This window comes from Pelophylax lessonae, assembly GCF_965119305.1.
Source record: "Pelophylax lessonae genome assembly, chromosome: 1".
NCBI lineage: Eukaryota > Metazoa > Chordata > Amphibia > Anura > Ranidae > Pelophylax > Pelophylax lessonae.
Window position 1 is genome coordinate 277061880 of NC_138768.1, and position 16357 is coordinate 277078236.

General features: G+C 44.3%; 1 protein-coding gene across 2 annotated transcripts in view; it reads left to right on the forward strand.

Moving 5' to 3' along the window:
- The window catches only part of PXN (paxillin), a 113728-nt gene that overhangs the window by 68213 nt on the left and 29158 nt on the right, over positions 1–16357 (forward strand). For both annotated transcript variants that reach the window (XM_082258898.1, XM_082258899.1), the window contains exons 5-6: positions 851–1040; positions 1129–1264. In XM_082258898.1, the coding sequence (XP_082115024.1) occupies positions 851–1040; positions 1129–1264 (326 nt within the window). The remainder of the gene's footprint in view (positions 1–850; positions 1041–1128; positions 1265–16357) is intronic.

A 16357-nucleotide genomic window follows, 5' to 3' on the forward strand; every position in this document is an offset into this window, starting at 1 on the left:
GAATATCAGGAGCTGTGTCTATCAATGAACGAAAGAGAAAATGGGATTTTTGACTTACCGTAAAATCCATTTCTCTGATGTTCATTCTAACACAGCACCCACCCCTCTGTGGAGTTATAATTCTCCTGACACTGCTTGTAACAAAACTGAGTGGCTATAGCGGAGAGCGGGAGTATACCCCCTGAGACTGCCCATGGGTGTAGCCAGAATTATTTTCTGCATAGTGTCCTACTCCTGTAGGGGGCAGTATAACCCAATGGTTATGAATATCGGGAGCGGTGTCTGTTAATGAACATCAGAGCAAAGTATTTTACGGTAAGATAAAAATCAAAATTTTTTTTTTCTCCTTTTTGGAGTAGTGCTGAGCTGCTTGCAGGCAGCCCATATAGGATATAGGTGATTGGCGATGCAAAGCTGTATGAACTCACCCACACAGCCAAGTTTGGCATAAATGCGTGCATAGCCCCAAAGGCAGACCGTTTGCATTCAGGGCGGTTCTTCATTCTTTACGTTCTTGTCAAACTTTGCTGTGCGGATGAGTCCATATAGCCTATGCGTCCCTATTTACTTGTATAGAAAAGAAAATAATAAAGGTCTCTCGGTGCTGTATGGGGTTGAGCGCCCGTGTTAATAAAACCTGATAGCCCTTTATGGGAACTACAGTACTGCATTTGTGATTGACAGCAAATTATAAATCTTGTTGGGCCAATTATGAATCACTGCATGTCAGTATCTGTGCCAATAGTTTGTGAAGAAATATGTCTTCTGTTTTAAACCTGTCCTCAAGCAGTGGCTTTGAGAGAAAAAATGTTTTGCACCAGTCCGTTCTTGTAGACATTTATACTTACAGATGACCTGAGCAGAAACATCTCACAGCCCATGGCTCCTCCTGTCACCAGTGTGTCGGGCAACTCTGCCATTAAAATTGGACAAGCCTCAAAGGAAAAGCCTAAGCGAAATGGAGCACGAGGGATAGAAGATGTCCGTCCAAGTGTGGAAAGCCTTTTAGATGAACTAGAAAGCTCTGTTCCCAGTCCAGTGTAAGTAACTACTGCTGTAAGAATATTTTTTGCCTGTTTTTGAATCTGCACTCTGTTGATTTTTTTTTTTTTTTTATTTGTAATACAGCCCATCAATCACTGTGCCTCAAGCAGAGATGCACAACCCTCAGAGGGTCAGCACCAACCAGCAGCAAACTCGAATCTCTGCCTCTTCTGCCACGCGTGAACTGGATGAACTCATGGCCTCACTTTCTGATTTTAAGGTATATGTTCTAAAACTTTAACATTGCTCCCTTTGTGTTTTCATCTTTGATTTTATTTTAGTGAATTTACCAAAATTATACAGGACACAGGCAACTTATTCTTACACCATGGTTTATAGGCTGATACCATCAGGTGACTGAACACTGGCAAGCTTTTGAGAACGCTCCCCCTTGAGACACCTCCCTTATAACTCTACCCTACTCCATACGTCCTGTTTTTTGGTATAGTGTGTAGTTGATGGACCTTTTCCCATTTCTGAAGAAACCAGCTTCATTTGTTTTTTTTATTTGTATCTTTTGATCTTCAGTCTGCCTTCTAATACCTATGCAGTAGCAGTACTTCCAGATTATTGAAACCTTGGTGGGTGTACCTGGATCGCATGCTCGTGGGGTGGCCTGTAATGTTGCTTCAAGCACTGGATTCTGTCTTGGGTGTTTACCTTGGCACTTGGTGCAAGATGCTATACAAGTCCAGGGCTGTAGTCCATAAATATGGAACCCAGTCCCTGAAGACCACTTTGTAGGAAGGTCAACTATAACAGATGAAGCCTTGACTGTATATACAATCCGCATCATGAACAGGTAAGACAATCACGCTATATTTCTGACTGGCTTTGTAAAACGGGGCTTTGTTTGGAATGTGTTCACTTTTTATTTTTTTATTTGTATCTTTTTAAACTTGTACTGAAATTCAGCCACATAGAGCTCAGGCCCCTGTGGATGACCAGGTGCTACATCACATCACTAGTCGTCACTTCTGCCCAGAGCCCTATAAGGTATTGAGGTGCTTCCTCACGCCCTTTATCCTCAAGGATTTGTTGCAGGACAGTCTACACTTGGGATGTAGTCCTTCCGGACACACTTACCCAGTCTCCCATTACTACTCCATGAATACCCCATAGGTCAATAGCCTCACTTTTAGCAATTGCGGAGAAGGAGCCAATTCTAAACAGGCGAACGTTTTCTGTACCTAAGGCCTGCACAGCATTCAACTTCAGAGTTGCAATGCATCCCTTGCACTGGAGCAGGACCCGGTTTTTACATTGGTCTCCGCATCTAATTCTAGCTCTTTCAGACGTACAACAAGCAGCCTACTTTAAAAAAAAAAAAATAAGAATTCTCTGAATCTGCCACATTTTTTTTCCACAGAATATGGCTATAAAGTGATATTAAAGTTGTTTGTTTGTTTTTTTTTCTTAGTGCAGAGACTCGGACTTCTTGCAAAATAATCCCAATTGACCAAATTGGAGATCCCAAGGTCCTCTTTTCCATCCTGCTTCACAATATCTGCCTTTATTAGCATGGCAGTTGAAATCTACAGTATCTTCCAAAAGTGAGTACACTCCTCACATTTTTTTAAATATTTTATTATCTTTTCATGTGACAACACTGAAGAAATGACAGTTTTCTACAAAGTAAAGTAGTGAGTGTACAGCTTGTATAACAGTGTAAATTTGCTGCCCCCTCAAAATAACTCCACACAGCCATTGTCTAAACCACTGGCAACAAAAGTGAGTACACCCCAAAGTGAAAATGTCCAAATTGGGCCCAATTAGCCATTTTTCATCCCTGGTATCATGTGACTCTTTAGTGTTACAAGGTCTCAGGTGTAAGATGTGTTTAAATTTGGTGTTCTCGCTCTTACTCTCTCATACTGGTCACTGGAAGTTCAACATGGAACCTCATGGCAAAGAACTCTCTAAGGATCTGAAAAAAAAGAATTGTTGCTCTACATAAAGCCAAGCAGACTAAGGACATGGTTTACTGGAACCATGTCCTCTGGTATGATGAGACCAAGATAAATTTATTTGGCTCAGATGGTGTCAAATGTGTGTAGGGATCCAGGTGCCGAGTACAGAGAAAAGTGTGACTTGCCTACAGTCAAGCATGGTCGTGGGAGTGTCATGGTCTGGGGCTGAATAAGTGCTGCTGGCACTGGGGACCTACAGTTTGAGGGGAACCGTGAATGCCAACATGTACTGTGACATACTGAAGTGGAGCATGATCCCCCTTCCTTCAGTGACTGAGCCACAGGATAGTATTCCAACATTATCACGACCCCAAACACACCTCCAAGACGACCACTGCCTTGCTAATGAAGCTGAGGTTAAAGGTGATGGGCTGGCCAAGCATGTCTCCAGACCTAAACCCTATTGAGCATCTGTGGGGCATCCTCAAATGGAAGGTGGAGGAGCGCAAGGTCTCTAACATACACCAGCTCTGTGATGTCGTCATGGAGGAGTAAAAGAGAACTCTAGTGGCAACCTGTGAAGCTCTGGTGAACTCCATGCCCAAAAGGGATAAGGCAGTGCTGGAAAATAGTGGCAACACAAAATATTGACCCTTTGGGCAAAATTTGGATGTTTTCACTTAAGGGTGTACTCACTTTTGTTGCCAGTGGTTTAGACATTAATGGCCGTGTTATTTTGAGGGGACAGAATTTACACGGTTATACAAGCTGTACACTCACTACTTTACATTGTAGCAAAGTGTTATTTCTTTAGTGTTGTCACATGAAGAGATATAATAATATTTACAAAAATGTGTACTCATTTTTGTGAGATACTCCGCCGATCCCCGCTGAGCCGGCGGATGACAGCTCCATCTCCGCTTGCAGTGCGGAGAGGGAGGTGTCGCAGCTCCCGCTGCTCTCTATAGGGGATCGGATGAGAGCGGACCGCCTGTCCACTCTCATCCGATCCCTGGACGGATGGAAAAATAGGGTTTCCATCCGTCCGGAATTCACGGATCGGATACGGATGGAAGCGGGTGTCAGCGGAGGTGTCTCCGCTGACATCCGCTGCCCCATAGAGCTGCATGGAGGATCCGATCAGATCCGCCTAAAAAACTGACAGGCTGATCTGATCGGATCACCTGTGTGAAAGAGCCCTTGGAGGATAGAGAGATTTTGAAGTCTGTGATTCTGACCTTGCTAAAGGCAAGCAAAGCTACTTCCAGGAAGATTTATTATTGTACCTGGAAATCTTACTTCGCCTGATGTGAGCAAAGTCTATTCAGTCCCAGAAATTGCTTTGTCCCTTGCATTCTTGCCTTGCTACAAACAGATCATGACCAGAATCTTGCTCTTGGCACACTCAAAGGACAGGATTCACCTTATCTATGCTTTTTTCAAAGGCCCTTACTTTTGTAAAAAACCTTTTTATTCAAAGTTTTTCGTATCAGGCCATCTTTGCAGCACCAGGTATTGGTTCTTTCTGCCTTGCAGAGATAAGCCTATAATCCCATCAGGACAATCCCCCATAGTGATGCTTGCAGCAAATTAGCCTTTTTGGTCGCTGTAACATCTGTCAGACCTGTTAATGAAATGGCAGACTTTTCCAGCAAAGAACCTTTCTTCATACTTAACAATGACAAGGTTTTATTACACCCAAGACCATCTTTTCTTCCAAAGGTGGTTTCGGTGTTTTAGCTCATTGAGGACACTGTTTTGCCATTCTTGTGCACTGCTCCCAAGCATAAAAAGGAAGTCTCTCAATATTGCCTGGACGTAGTCAGAGCCATTAGAGTGTGTATCTCCTGCTTTCATTAGACAAACCGATTTCCATGTTTGCTCTCACTGCAGGACCTCGCAAGGGGCACCCTGCTTCAAAATCCACCATTGCACAATGGATAAGGGATTTGATTACAAGAGCTTATGTTTAAAAACAAATGCCTCCCCTGCACTGTTATGTACCCACTCTATAAAATCTGTTGGAGTGTCCTGGGCCTGAAGAATCATGGGGAACCAAGCCTCTGTTGCTCAACTCTGTAGGGCCACCACCTGGTCTTTTTCAAATTTTCACCAGGTGGATGCCCAGTCATCTTTGCATGCAGCTTTCAACTGCAGCAGCACTCTAAAAAGTTGAATCCTGTTACTTGGGCTTGGTAACACAGTTCAGTTTGCGTAGTTGTTGCCCACTCTTGCATTCATCGCTTGGGGACGTCTCATGGTGTATGAATAAGTTGCCTCTGTCCTGATAAGGGTCAGAGAAACTTTCACTTGCCTGTAAATTCAATATCTTGTCAGTAGTAATAGTACAGAACACAGGTCACCTTCCTTAAACTCTACTTGTTACCCTGCATTGCTTGCTACATAACGGAAGACTCCTAGTGGGGTACGATTGTAGGGGAGGTAAGTAATAAAATCTTTTCAGTGTGTGTGTATATCCATATCTTGGTGCACACATACTTACAGTTGTGCTGATAAATTTACATATCTTGGCAGAATTTGATTTCTTAGCCATTTTTTCAGAGAATATGAATAACACACAAACTTTTCTTTCACTCATGGTTAGTGTTTAGCTGAAGCCATTTATTATCAATTAACTGTTTTTTTTACTCTTTTTAAATTATAATAACAAACTACCCAAATGATCCCGATCAAAGTTTACATACCCCAGTTCCTAATACCGTGTATTGCCCCCTTTAGCATCAATGACAGCTTGAAGTCTTTTGTGGATGAGGCTCTTTATCTTAGATGGTAAAGCTGCCCATTCTTCCTGGCAAAAAGCCTCCAGTTCCTGTGAATTCTTGGGCTGTCTTGCATGAAATGCACATTTTGAGATCTCCCCAGAGTGGCTCAATGATATTGAGGTCAGGAGACTGAGATGGCCACTCCAGAACCTTCACTTTTATTCTGCTGTAACCAATGACAGGTGGACTTGGCCTTGTGTTTAGGATCATTGTCATGTTGGAATGTCCAAGTACGTCCCATGCGCAGCTTCCAGGCTGATGAATGCAAATTTTCCTCCAGTATTTTTGATAACATACTGCATTCATCTTGCCATCAATTCTGACCAAATTTCCTGTGCCTTTGTAGCTCACACATCCCCAAAACATCAGCAATCCACCTCTGTGTTTCACAGTAGGAATGGTGTACCTTTCATCATAGGCCTTGTTGACTCCTCTCCAAATGTAGCGTTTATGGTTGTGGCCAGAAAGCTCGATTTTGGTCTCATCACTCCAAATGACTTTGTGCCAGGAGGTTTGAGGCTTGTCTCTGTGCTGTTTGGCATATTGTAAGCGGGATACTTTGTGGCATTTGCATAGTAATGGCTTTCTTTTGGCGACTCAACCATGCAGCCCATCTTTCTTCAAGTGCCTCCTTATTGTGCATCTTGAAACAGCCACACCACATGTTTTAAGAGAGTCCTGTATTTCACCTGAAGTTATTTGTAGGTTTTTATTTGCATCCCGAACAATTTTCCTGGCAGTTGTGGCTGAAATTTTAGTTGTTCTACCTGACCGTGGTTTAGTTTCAACAGAACCCCTCATATTCCACTTCTTGATTAGAGTTTGAACACTACTGATTGGCATTCTCAATTCCTTGGATATCTCTTCATATCCCTTTCCTGTTTTATACATTTCAACTACCTTTTCCCGCAGATCCATTGACAATTATTTTGCTTTCCCCGTGACTCAGAATCCAGAAACGTCAGTGCATCACTGGATGAAAGATGCAAGGGTCTGTCAGGAGTCCAGAAACTCATTGACCTTTTATATACACACACACTAATTACAAGCAAAACGGATCACACGTGAGGATGGTTACCTTTAATAGCCATTCAAACCCCTTTGTGTCAACTTGTGTGCATGTTATCAAGCCAAAATCACCAGGGTATGTAAACTTTTAAAAGGGTCATTTGTGTAGTTTCTGTTGTCCATTATGATTTAAAAAGAGTAAACACAGTTGATTGATAATAAATGGCGTCAGCCAAACACTAACCATGAGTGAAAGAAGTTTTTGTGTTCATATTCTCAGAAAAATGGCCAAGAAATCATAAATTCTGCCAGGGTATGTAAACTTATGAGCACAACTGTACATCTAATATATAGTTGGAGTCTTATGGTATAGAATTGTGTTGCAGTTTTTGCTTTTAAAGGTTGTCCTGTTATAAACCATTCCACAGTAGTCATTCCGCAAAACTGCTGATTGCAGTGACTTTTAAAACCCATAAGTCTTTAAAGCTGCAAATATGTACATAAAATGTTTTTATGAAATGATGCAGTAAGGTATACAATCCGCATCAAAATTTCTTTCAATTGAATGTTAAATTGACGGCAATGGAGTGAATACTTATGATAGCTGTAAAAGATTTACTTTCAACCAAATCTAATCCACTCCATTTTAATTGGGTCGAACAACCCAAGGATTAGGTTGACTCCTTGCAGTCTGGACTTTTGGTTGAACTGGTCCAAATGTGTTTGTTTTTTTTTTTTTTTTTACTTGTAGCATAATCTATTAGAAGGCCAAGCAACAGTTTCCATTTATGCACAGAATTCATAATAAAGGTATTTGACAGCTTAATATAAATGTGTAACTTTTTAAATATCAAAATTACCTTTTCTCTGTCGCTCATTGACAGACGTAGTCCTCGTTGATTAATAACAACTCGGGCTATACTGCCCTCTACAGGAGTAGGACTAGACAGGAAAGAAAACATTCTGGCCACACCCTAGGGGCAGTCCCAGAGGGTATATCCTCTTTCTCTCTCTCTCTCTCTCTGCTACAGCAAATCAGTTTTTTTCTGTCTAGTTAGGAGTAAGGACCTAGATGCCTTGCTAGGATCTTCGGTCCTGGCAGGAATTTTTCTTAGAAATTTTTTAGACCGCTTTTTTCTCCAGTGTTCCTGTGAGATCTTCAAGCAAGAAAGCTGTAACTGGGCGACGGGCTGGATGTTGAGATCCAGTGGTCACCCCAGTTCAGCCTACGAGCGCGTGCAGGCCATAGCTCCGCGCTGGGTCGGCCGCGACATAGTCCCACTAGGACGGGGGCTGACCCTGCGAGTTAAACGTCTCACCTGGACGCCAATGACCAACAGAGTCACGGCGTCCATATTGGTCGACAGCCCCCCCACCCCGGTGGAGAGGGGTCCTGTCAGGAGTGGCGCCTGCCTGGTTCCGGTATGGTGAGTAGTATGTTGCCCCCTCCCCCCCTGTCGGGTTTGTGGTGGACGCGGGCCCCTCTCTGGAATGGTAGGATGGGTCTCCCCTCTATCCTATAACAGGTCACAGATCCCCCAATTTGAGTGTGATTTTTGTGAACAAAAACAAGGAGGCTTGGTTTGGGAGCGGACTATCTAAGGTCATTGCAAAACTGTAAGGGTGACTGTAGTCAGTGGCAGTACATAAGGGGCATTACTATTGTAGTAAAAGGTATCCTACCTGTCAGAGGTATACACAGGCCGATGCCTATGCCTGAGTCACTGCAGTCCAGATCGCCATTTCTCCAGCAAAGGGTCATTTCGGAAGGACAGAGGGCTGCCTCACGACGGCCCACGGACCGCATGCGGCCCGCCAGGGTCCTGTACCGTCGGCCAGGCTTATCACCAGTCAGGGTGAAGGTTGTGGGGCCGAGATACTCCCGCAGGCCGAACATAAACATCCCGCAGGCCGCTGCTACCCGCCGCTATCCTATACAGGCCGCCGCCATTTTCTTGCAGATCGCACGAGGCCGCCATATTGGCGTAGCCTCGTGTCTCCAGCATGGGGGCGGCCATGTTTGAGGTGACCAAACACCTCGAGGAGCTAAGGGGAGGCGCCGGAAGGCGTGCAAAGGGGCGGAGCCGCCTCCTTTTTCCCGGCGTAGCCTCGTGTCTCCAGCATGGGGGCGGCCATGTTTGAGGTGACCAAACACCTCGAGGAGCTAAGGGGAGGCGCCGGAAGGCGTGCAAAGGGACGGAGCCGCCTCCTTTTACCCGGGAAAGCCAGCCAAAGACTTCCTGTCTGTAATAGACAGTGCTGGAACAGGTTGTATTGCAACTCTGTGCATCAAGTGGTGAGCCTTGGGGTCTCTCTCTCTCTCTCTCTCTCTCTCTCTCTCTCTCTCGCTCTGTAGGGGTCCCTAAGCAGGTAACACTGAGGGGCGCTGTGGCGCTGGGGGTCTTAAAAAAAAAAAAAAAAGTTTTATTTTTTTTGGCTAATTAAGTTTTTCCGGCAAGTGTCTGGAATAATCATGGACCCTGCCACACAGGTACCCCCACCTGTTTCCCTCGAGGTGGCCGCAGGACCCTCCAGTTCACAGAGTATGGATGCACTCACAGCAGTTTTGGAGTCTTTGGTGTCTCGGGTGGAGACAGCCTGTCAGGGACGGGGGTCAAGAAAGCGACCCCCGCCTACCCCTATGTCATCTGATACTTCAGATTCTGAGATGGTCATTGCAGCTGCAGGTCCCTCTGCAGGGGCTGTTGTCTCAGGTAAAGTTCCCTCAGATAGTGAGGACGACGTTCCTGCCTCCGCCATAGCACAAGAAGAAGCATTGGTGGACGCACTAGTTGTGGCGGTCCGGGAAACCTTAAGACTTGAGGTTTTACCGGCAGAAGCAACTGATATGGAAATTCCCTTTGGTACTAGTAAACCTACCAAGACGGCAAAGGTTTTTCCCTTACCCAAATGTTTTGGTAATAAAATTAAAGAGGAATGGGATCATTCATAACGTACCTTTACTGTTTCCAAGCGCATTGCTAGACGCTATCCGTTTGAGGAATCCCTCATTAAGAAATTGACGGTACCACCAGTGGTGGATCCACCTATTTCCAGACTGAATAAAGCCACTGTTATCCCGTTGGAGGACGCTCCGTCCTTTAAGGATCCGGTGGATCGGAAGATGGAAGCGGAGTCCCGCACTATTTTTTCCCTGATAGGGTCAGCCTTTAGACCAGTGATTGTCATTGGTTTAGTTTCACAGACATTAACGGAATGTGCAAGATTGGTACGCCATGACCTAAAGGGGAAAGGCATCCCCCAGGCATCATCTGATTTGATGGAACAAATTATACAAGGACTGCAGTTCGTCTGTGACGCAGCCCTGGATGCCACCCCCTTCTTAGGGCATGCATCTATGTCAGCGGTAATCCTCAGACGTGTACTGTGGTTAAAGTGCTGGTCAGCGGATCTAGGTTCCAAAAAAGCCTTGGCTAATCTCCCCTTTCAGGGGAATCGCCTATTTGGGGCCACCCTAGATGAGATCATTAAGGATGTCACTGGGGGCAAGAGCACTTTTCTGCCGCAGGCTGCTAAAGGACCTCGTAACAAGCGTGGACCTTTCTTTGCTGCTCATAAAGGGTTCGTTCGCTCCGCTGGGGCGAGCTGGAAAGGCAAAGCCCCTCTAGGAGGGTTCAAGAGGCGCTGGTCGGGCAAACAAAAGGCCGACTCAGCCAAACCTGAAGTTAAGGCTAATACAGCCTGAAGGTACGCCCCCACCCGGCTTAGGGGTGGGGGGACGTCTTCACCGGTGTTCAGATCTAGGGCTTTCCTGAATCCCGGGCTAAGGGGTTCAGGAGATCATACGATCAGGATACAAGATCGAGTGACGATCACTGCTACCGGTGCGATTCTTCCCTTCCAGCATTTAGGTGCTACAGGGAGCGGTAGTTACCGTTCCCTGAACAGATCATTTTCTTTACCTTTTCCAAAGGTTAATTTCAGTTCCCTACAGGAATCGGATCCGGTTGAGCAAACAGACCAAGGAGCCTCTAGTCTGGTGACTTCGGTCTCGAAGGCTCAACCAGGAGAAATCATCACTCCTGATAAGAATTAAGTTTCTGATAAATGTGTGGGAACAGAGAGCGATCAGATGTTGTCGGATTGCCTGGACCAAGCAGCTCTAGGGCAGCCTGGTTCGAATCCAGTCAGACAAGATCAGGGTGATGACTTAGGTCAATCACCAAGGATTTCACCATCTGTGTCTTCATCAGAGCATCCCGGAGGTGGATCTGTTGGCATATCGGCTCAACAGGAAGGCGCGGAGGTTGGTAACGCGCGCCCGCGATCCTCTAGCGGACGCAGCAGACGCGCTGAACGGCCTACTAAGGCAGTATCAGCTACTAGACGTCTTCCCCCCCTCTCAAGTTGCTGCTGAGACTTCTCCACAGGATAGAGATGGAGGGAACTCCAGTTATCCTGGAAATTCGAGGCTAGTCTCGTCAGGCCGGTCAGGCCGACTTGGACATGCTAGTCGCGAACGCTCCTTGGAGACCTCCTCTCAGGGAGGATCTGCGGTCTCAAGGACCGATCTTCCATCGTGCTTTACATTCGCTGGTTTTAATGGCCTGGCCATTGAGACCCAGGTACTGAAGGGCAGAGGGTTGTCAGCTTCAGTTATTCCTACTCTAATTAAAGCAAGGAAAGCGTCTTCCAGCAAAGTCTATTATCGCACATAGAAGACTTATATTGCGTGGTGTGAATCTTTGGGATTTCCCCCACGTACCTATTCGGTGACCCGAATCTTGGCTTTTCTGCAAAAGGGGGTTGAGCAGAAACTATCCTTGAGCACCATCAAGGGTCAGGTTTCAGCATTAGCAATCTTCTTTCAGAAGCCTTTGGCTACTCATTCCTTGGTGCGGAATTTCATCCAGGGGGTGCGGCACTTGGCTCCGCCAATCCGCGCGCCCTTACCACCTTGGGATCTTAATTTGGTTTTGTTGGTTCTGCAGAAACCTCCCTTTGGAAACATCAGGGAGATTCCCTTGCTTACATTATCTCAGAAGGTGGCCTTCTTGGTGGCTATCACTTCTGCACGCAGGGTGTCAGAACTGGCTGCATTATCATGCCATTCCCCATATCTAGTGGTTCATAGGGATAAGGTAGTTCTTCATCCGAAGCCATCCTTTCTTCCTAAGGTGGTTTCAGACTTTCATCTGAATGAAGATATTGTGCTACCTTCCTTGTGTCCTCAGCCCAATCATCCTCGGGAATATGCGTTGCATTCCTTGGATGTGGTTCGGGCAATCAGGGTATACCTGAAGACTACGGAAACGTTCCGTAAGACGGATTCACTTTTTGTGATCACGGATGGCCCCAGAAAGGGGTTGCCTGCATCTGCCGCGACTATCTCCAAATGGATTAGACAGACGGTGGTACAGGCTTATTCTATTAAGGGTCGGAATCCTCCGTTCCCTGTTAAGGCGCACTCCACTCGAGCGCTCAGTACTTCCTGGGCCTACCGCCATCAGGCGTCAGTGGTCCAGGTGTGCAAGGCGGCCACCTGGTCGTCGGTGCATACCTTTACAAAATTTTATAAAGTTGATGTGATGGCATCGGCGGATGCCTCATTTGGCCGCAAGGTTTTACAGGCTGCAATTTGAGGAGACCTCGAGGGTTTTTTTCCGTTGGAATTTCAGTTGAGTCTCATCGTTTGATTGATGAGCCTTTAAAACTTCTAGTTGGCACCGGTTGGGCCTTCTAGATTGGATTTTGATTTCCATTTTCCCACCCCTCATTTGTGGTACTGCTTTGGGACGTCCCGAGTTGTTATTAATCAACGAGGACTACGTCTGTCAATGAGCGACAAGAGAAAAATGGATTTTTGTAAAATCTTACCGTAAAATCCTTTTCTCTTAAGCTCATTGACAGACGTAGTACCCGCCCCTCTGTTTTTGAGTTGGGTTGGGTTAAATTCTCTAAACACTGCTTTGTGACATAACTGATTTGCTGTAGCAGAGAGAGAGAGGATGTACCCTCTGGGACTGCCCCTAGGGTGTGGCCAGAATGTTTTCTTTCCTGTCTAGTCCTACTCCTGTAGAGGGCAGTATAACCCGAGTTGTTATTAATCAACGAGGACTACGTCTGTCAATGAGCTTAAGAGAAAAGGATTTTACGGTAAGATTTTACAAAAATCCATTTTTGGCTTGCTAGCTGATCGCTCTGAAGCTGTGAACCTAAAGAAACTAGAACTAGATAAGGTTCATCAGTCACTTTAAAAAAAAAAAGTCAGCTGCTACAAATACTGTAGATGCTGACTTTTAATAGACACCAGTCCAGGGATCCAGTGCTGTCCTCACCCGGGTCGGTTCTTTGCTGGTCTTTGGGGTCCCCAGTGCCACCATGTTGACTGTGGGAAGCCAGCTGTGACTTCTGTCCCTTCTGTGTTTGCAATGACAGCTGTTCTTTTGGGGCTTTCACAGATCCCTGCCTGCCCTGCAGTCAAAGCAGTGACAAGGGAGATGCAGATGTAGGTAAAGTGTTGGTTGGGGGCACCTATTCTCTGGGGGGAAAAAAGCCCTGGATAATTTTTTATAGTCTTTACAGATTCAATCAGCCCTTTGAGGGCAACTATAATGCTAATGTGGCCCACAATAAAATTTTGTTTGACACCCCTGACCTATGTGTTTCCAGCTGAAGTAGGAACCTGCCAGGAAAAGTTTTTTTTTTTTTTTTTTTTTTTTTCCTTTCTGGTCCCCCCCCCAAAAAAAAAAAAAATAAATAAAAAAAGATTAAACCTTGATAAAGCCTCTATTTTTTTTTCTCAGTAAAAAAACTGACATTTTCAAGTTGGCATGTTAAAGTGGAACTTCAGGCAAGAAAATTAAAATGGGCAGTCAGGCAGGATGTTTAATTTAGAAGAGATGTGCTTGGTCTTTTCTGCATTAAAGCTACTTATGTGCTTGTCCTCCTTTATAAAGTAAGCTTCACAAATCACTGGACTAAAAGTGAGTATAGTTCCACTTTAATTTTTATTTATTTTTTTTTACAAGTATTTACAAAAAGATCCACTGGGTCTTGTATTATAGGCAGCTTACATCTCCTATGTGATTTTAAATTGGTTATAAAAGCTCTGATTTATTTTTATCTTTATGCATGGGCAGTGAGAATAGCTTGTATCTTCAAAAATAAATATTGTTGCCTCTATGCATTTTTGAAATTGAAAACGATAGAAATAGCAGTCGCTAATCATATTATTTACATGTAGTTGATCTTTTTAGTCGTGTAGCTTAAAGACAATCCTCTTTTTTTTTTTTTTTTTTTTAATCACTGTCCCTTTAGAAAAAAAAAAGGTAAAACAAATGAGAGAAAAAAAAGATGTAAAGCGCCCTGTTCCGCCAAGCTCGCATGCAGAAGCAAATGCATACGCAAGTTGCGCCCACATATGTAAACTGTATTCAAACCACTATCACCTCGATCGTTAGAGCAAGAGCGATTATTCTAGCCCTGAACTTCCTCTGTAACTCTAAACTGGTTAACTGTAGAAAATTTTAAAGCATCGCCTATGGAGATTTTTAAGTACCAATGTTTGTCACCATTCCACGAGCGTGCACAATTTTTTGAAGCATGACATGTTGGGTATCTATTTACTCGGTGTAACATTATCTTTTACATTATAGGAAAAACTGGGCTGACATCACTGTTTTCTTTTTAATTCAAAAAAGTGTATTTTTTCCAAAAAAATTGTATTCGTAAGACAGCTGCGGAAATACGGTGTGACATAAAGTATTGCAGCGATCTCCATTTTATTGTTTGGGGGTTCGAAGTAATTTTCTAGCAAAAATACAGATTTTTAACTTTTAAACAACAAATGTCATCATAGGCCTGGTCCTTAAGTAGTTAATCACCACTATGTTGTTTTTTTTTTTTTTTGGCTAAATGAACGCAAAAAATACTTTTTTGAAATATTGAAAAAAAATAGTAATTTTTTTTAGTTTTGTTATAAAATTTTGTAAATAAGTAATTTCTCCTTCACTGATGTGTGGTGATGAGGCTACAATGATGGGCGTTACCAGTGGGGAAGATCTCCCCTGTGGGAAAAGCCGATTATCGGCTCTCCTCACAAGCTGTCAGTGTGTGCCAAAAACCAGCATTTCCTATTTACACTGTGATCAGCTGTGATAGCATACGGATGGGCCCATGGTAAAGAGCCTATATCATATAGGCTCTTTACCGAAATCAGTGATGCGCTATGTTCTAGGGACCCACTGCACCACGGATTGCCCCGCAGCGCGCCCGAGTGGCCCGTTCTGCAGGCCATCATGTGAAAGGTAAAGCCTCTGCCCGGCCTTCATTCTGCTGTAGGCTAGGTGGGATGTGTTAAGCACAGGTTTTCATATTATGCCTGGTAGCTTTATGCCAATATGTATTATTGTGCCTGAATGCCTGCTCTTAGTGCTGAATTTTGCTTTTCTGATCAGATGTTTCCTGATGGGCTGTAGCAAGTCATATGCTACCAATCTCTGCTTGCTCTGTTTTTCAACTATGCTTTGTGTGTATTGCCTTTGCTGCCTTTACTTTTTTTCTGCAAAGTTTTCACTGCCATATTTGAACAATTAACTTTTTGTCTGCTTGGTCATAAATCCTACTGAATTCTCCTTTTTTACTTCACTTCTCTCTTGTTTTTGCTGGGTTTCCTTCACAGCCTGGATGTGAATACAAAGTAGATTTGAAATGATTCTCGTGTAGCAACAATGCCTAGGACTGAATGTACTTGATGTAATTCCACTTTTCCAGCCAATAACACCTACTTTCTATTTGTGTTTTCTATTCAAGTAGTATTGCGAACTAAAAATATATCTAAATTGCTGTTTACATTTTAAGTGTTTTTTGTAGCCTAAAGAGGAACTTGACTCGACACGTGTTAAAAACACAGAAAAATGCAATTTTACATTGTGGGGAGGGGAAGGAGAGAGAGCGGTGAGGTCTGCTTTTATTTAGCTACTTGGCTTTACCCCTGTGTAAGGCGGTGGCTGTGGTGTTAGTGTCACCATAAGTAACCCTGTCTGTGCTGTGCTGGCAAATCTAATTTATGGGTTGTAAACTAGATCTAAACACTGTCCTAACAAATGGTTACAGTTCTTGAGGATTGGCTTCTGCATTGTATGTTAATCAGCAGAAGCGGACTGTCCTGCCGAAAGTTTCAACTTGCCAGGAACTCCAACCCACGTCACTTACGGTCGGAGATCTAAGCCAAGTTACTACTATTGTGCATGTGCGAAAGACCATGCCCGTGCACAGAAGTCCAACGCAATGCATGCGAGTTGGAGTTCTCAGCAGTACAATTCAATGCTACTGTGCATGCGCCTGCGGGTCCACAGTGTCTGACAGTTGGAGCTTTTGGCAAATAAAAATCCATGCACAGTGCTATCCCACACAGTACTTGTACAATTGTGAGCATCCCTATGTGCTGTTTGAATGGGCAGAGACACATGCAGGAGTTAGCTGAGCTAAGCCTGACAGGAAATGCTGGGATTTATAGTTCCTCTAAAAAAAAAACAAAAAAAAAACACAATTGTGAACAGAGCAGAGACACGGGCTGCATGATGGCGGGGGAAACTCCCCTTGCATGCCGAATGGTCAGTGCTTATCACTGGGGATTTCACAGTGGCT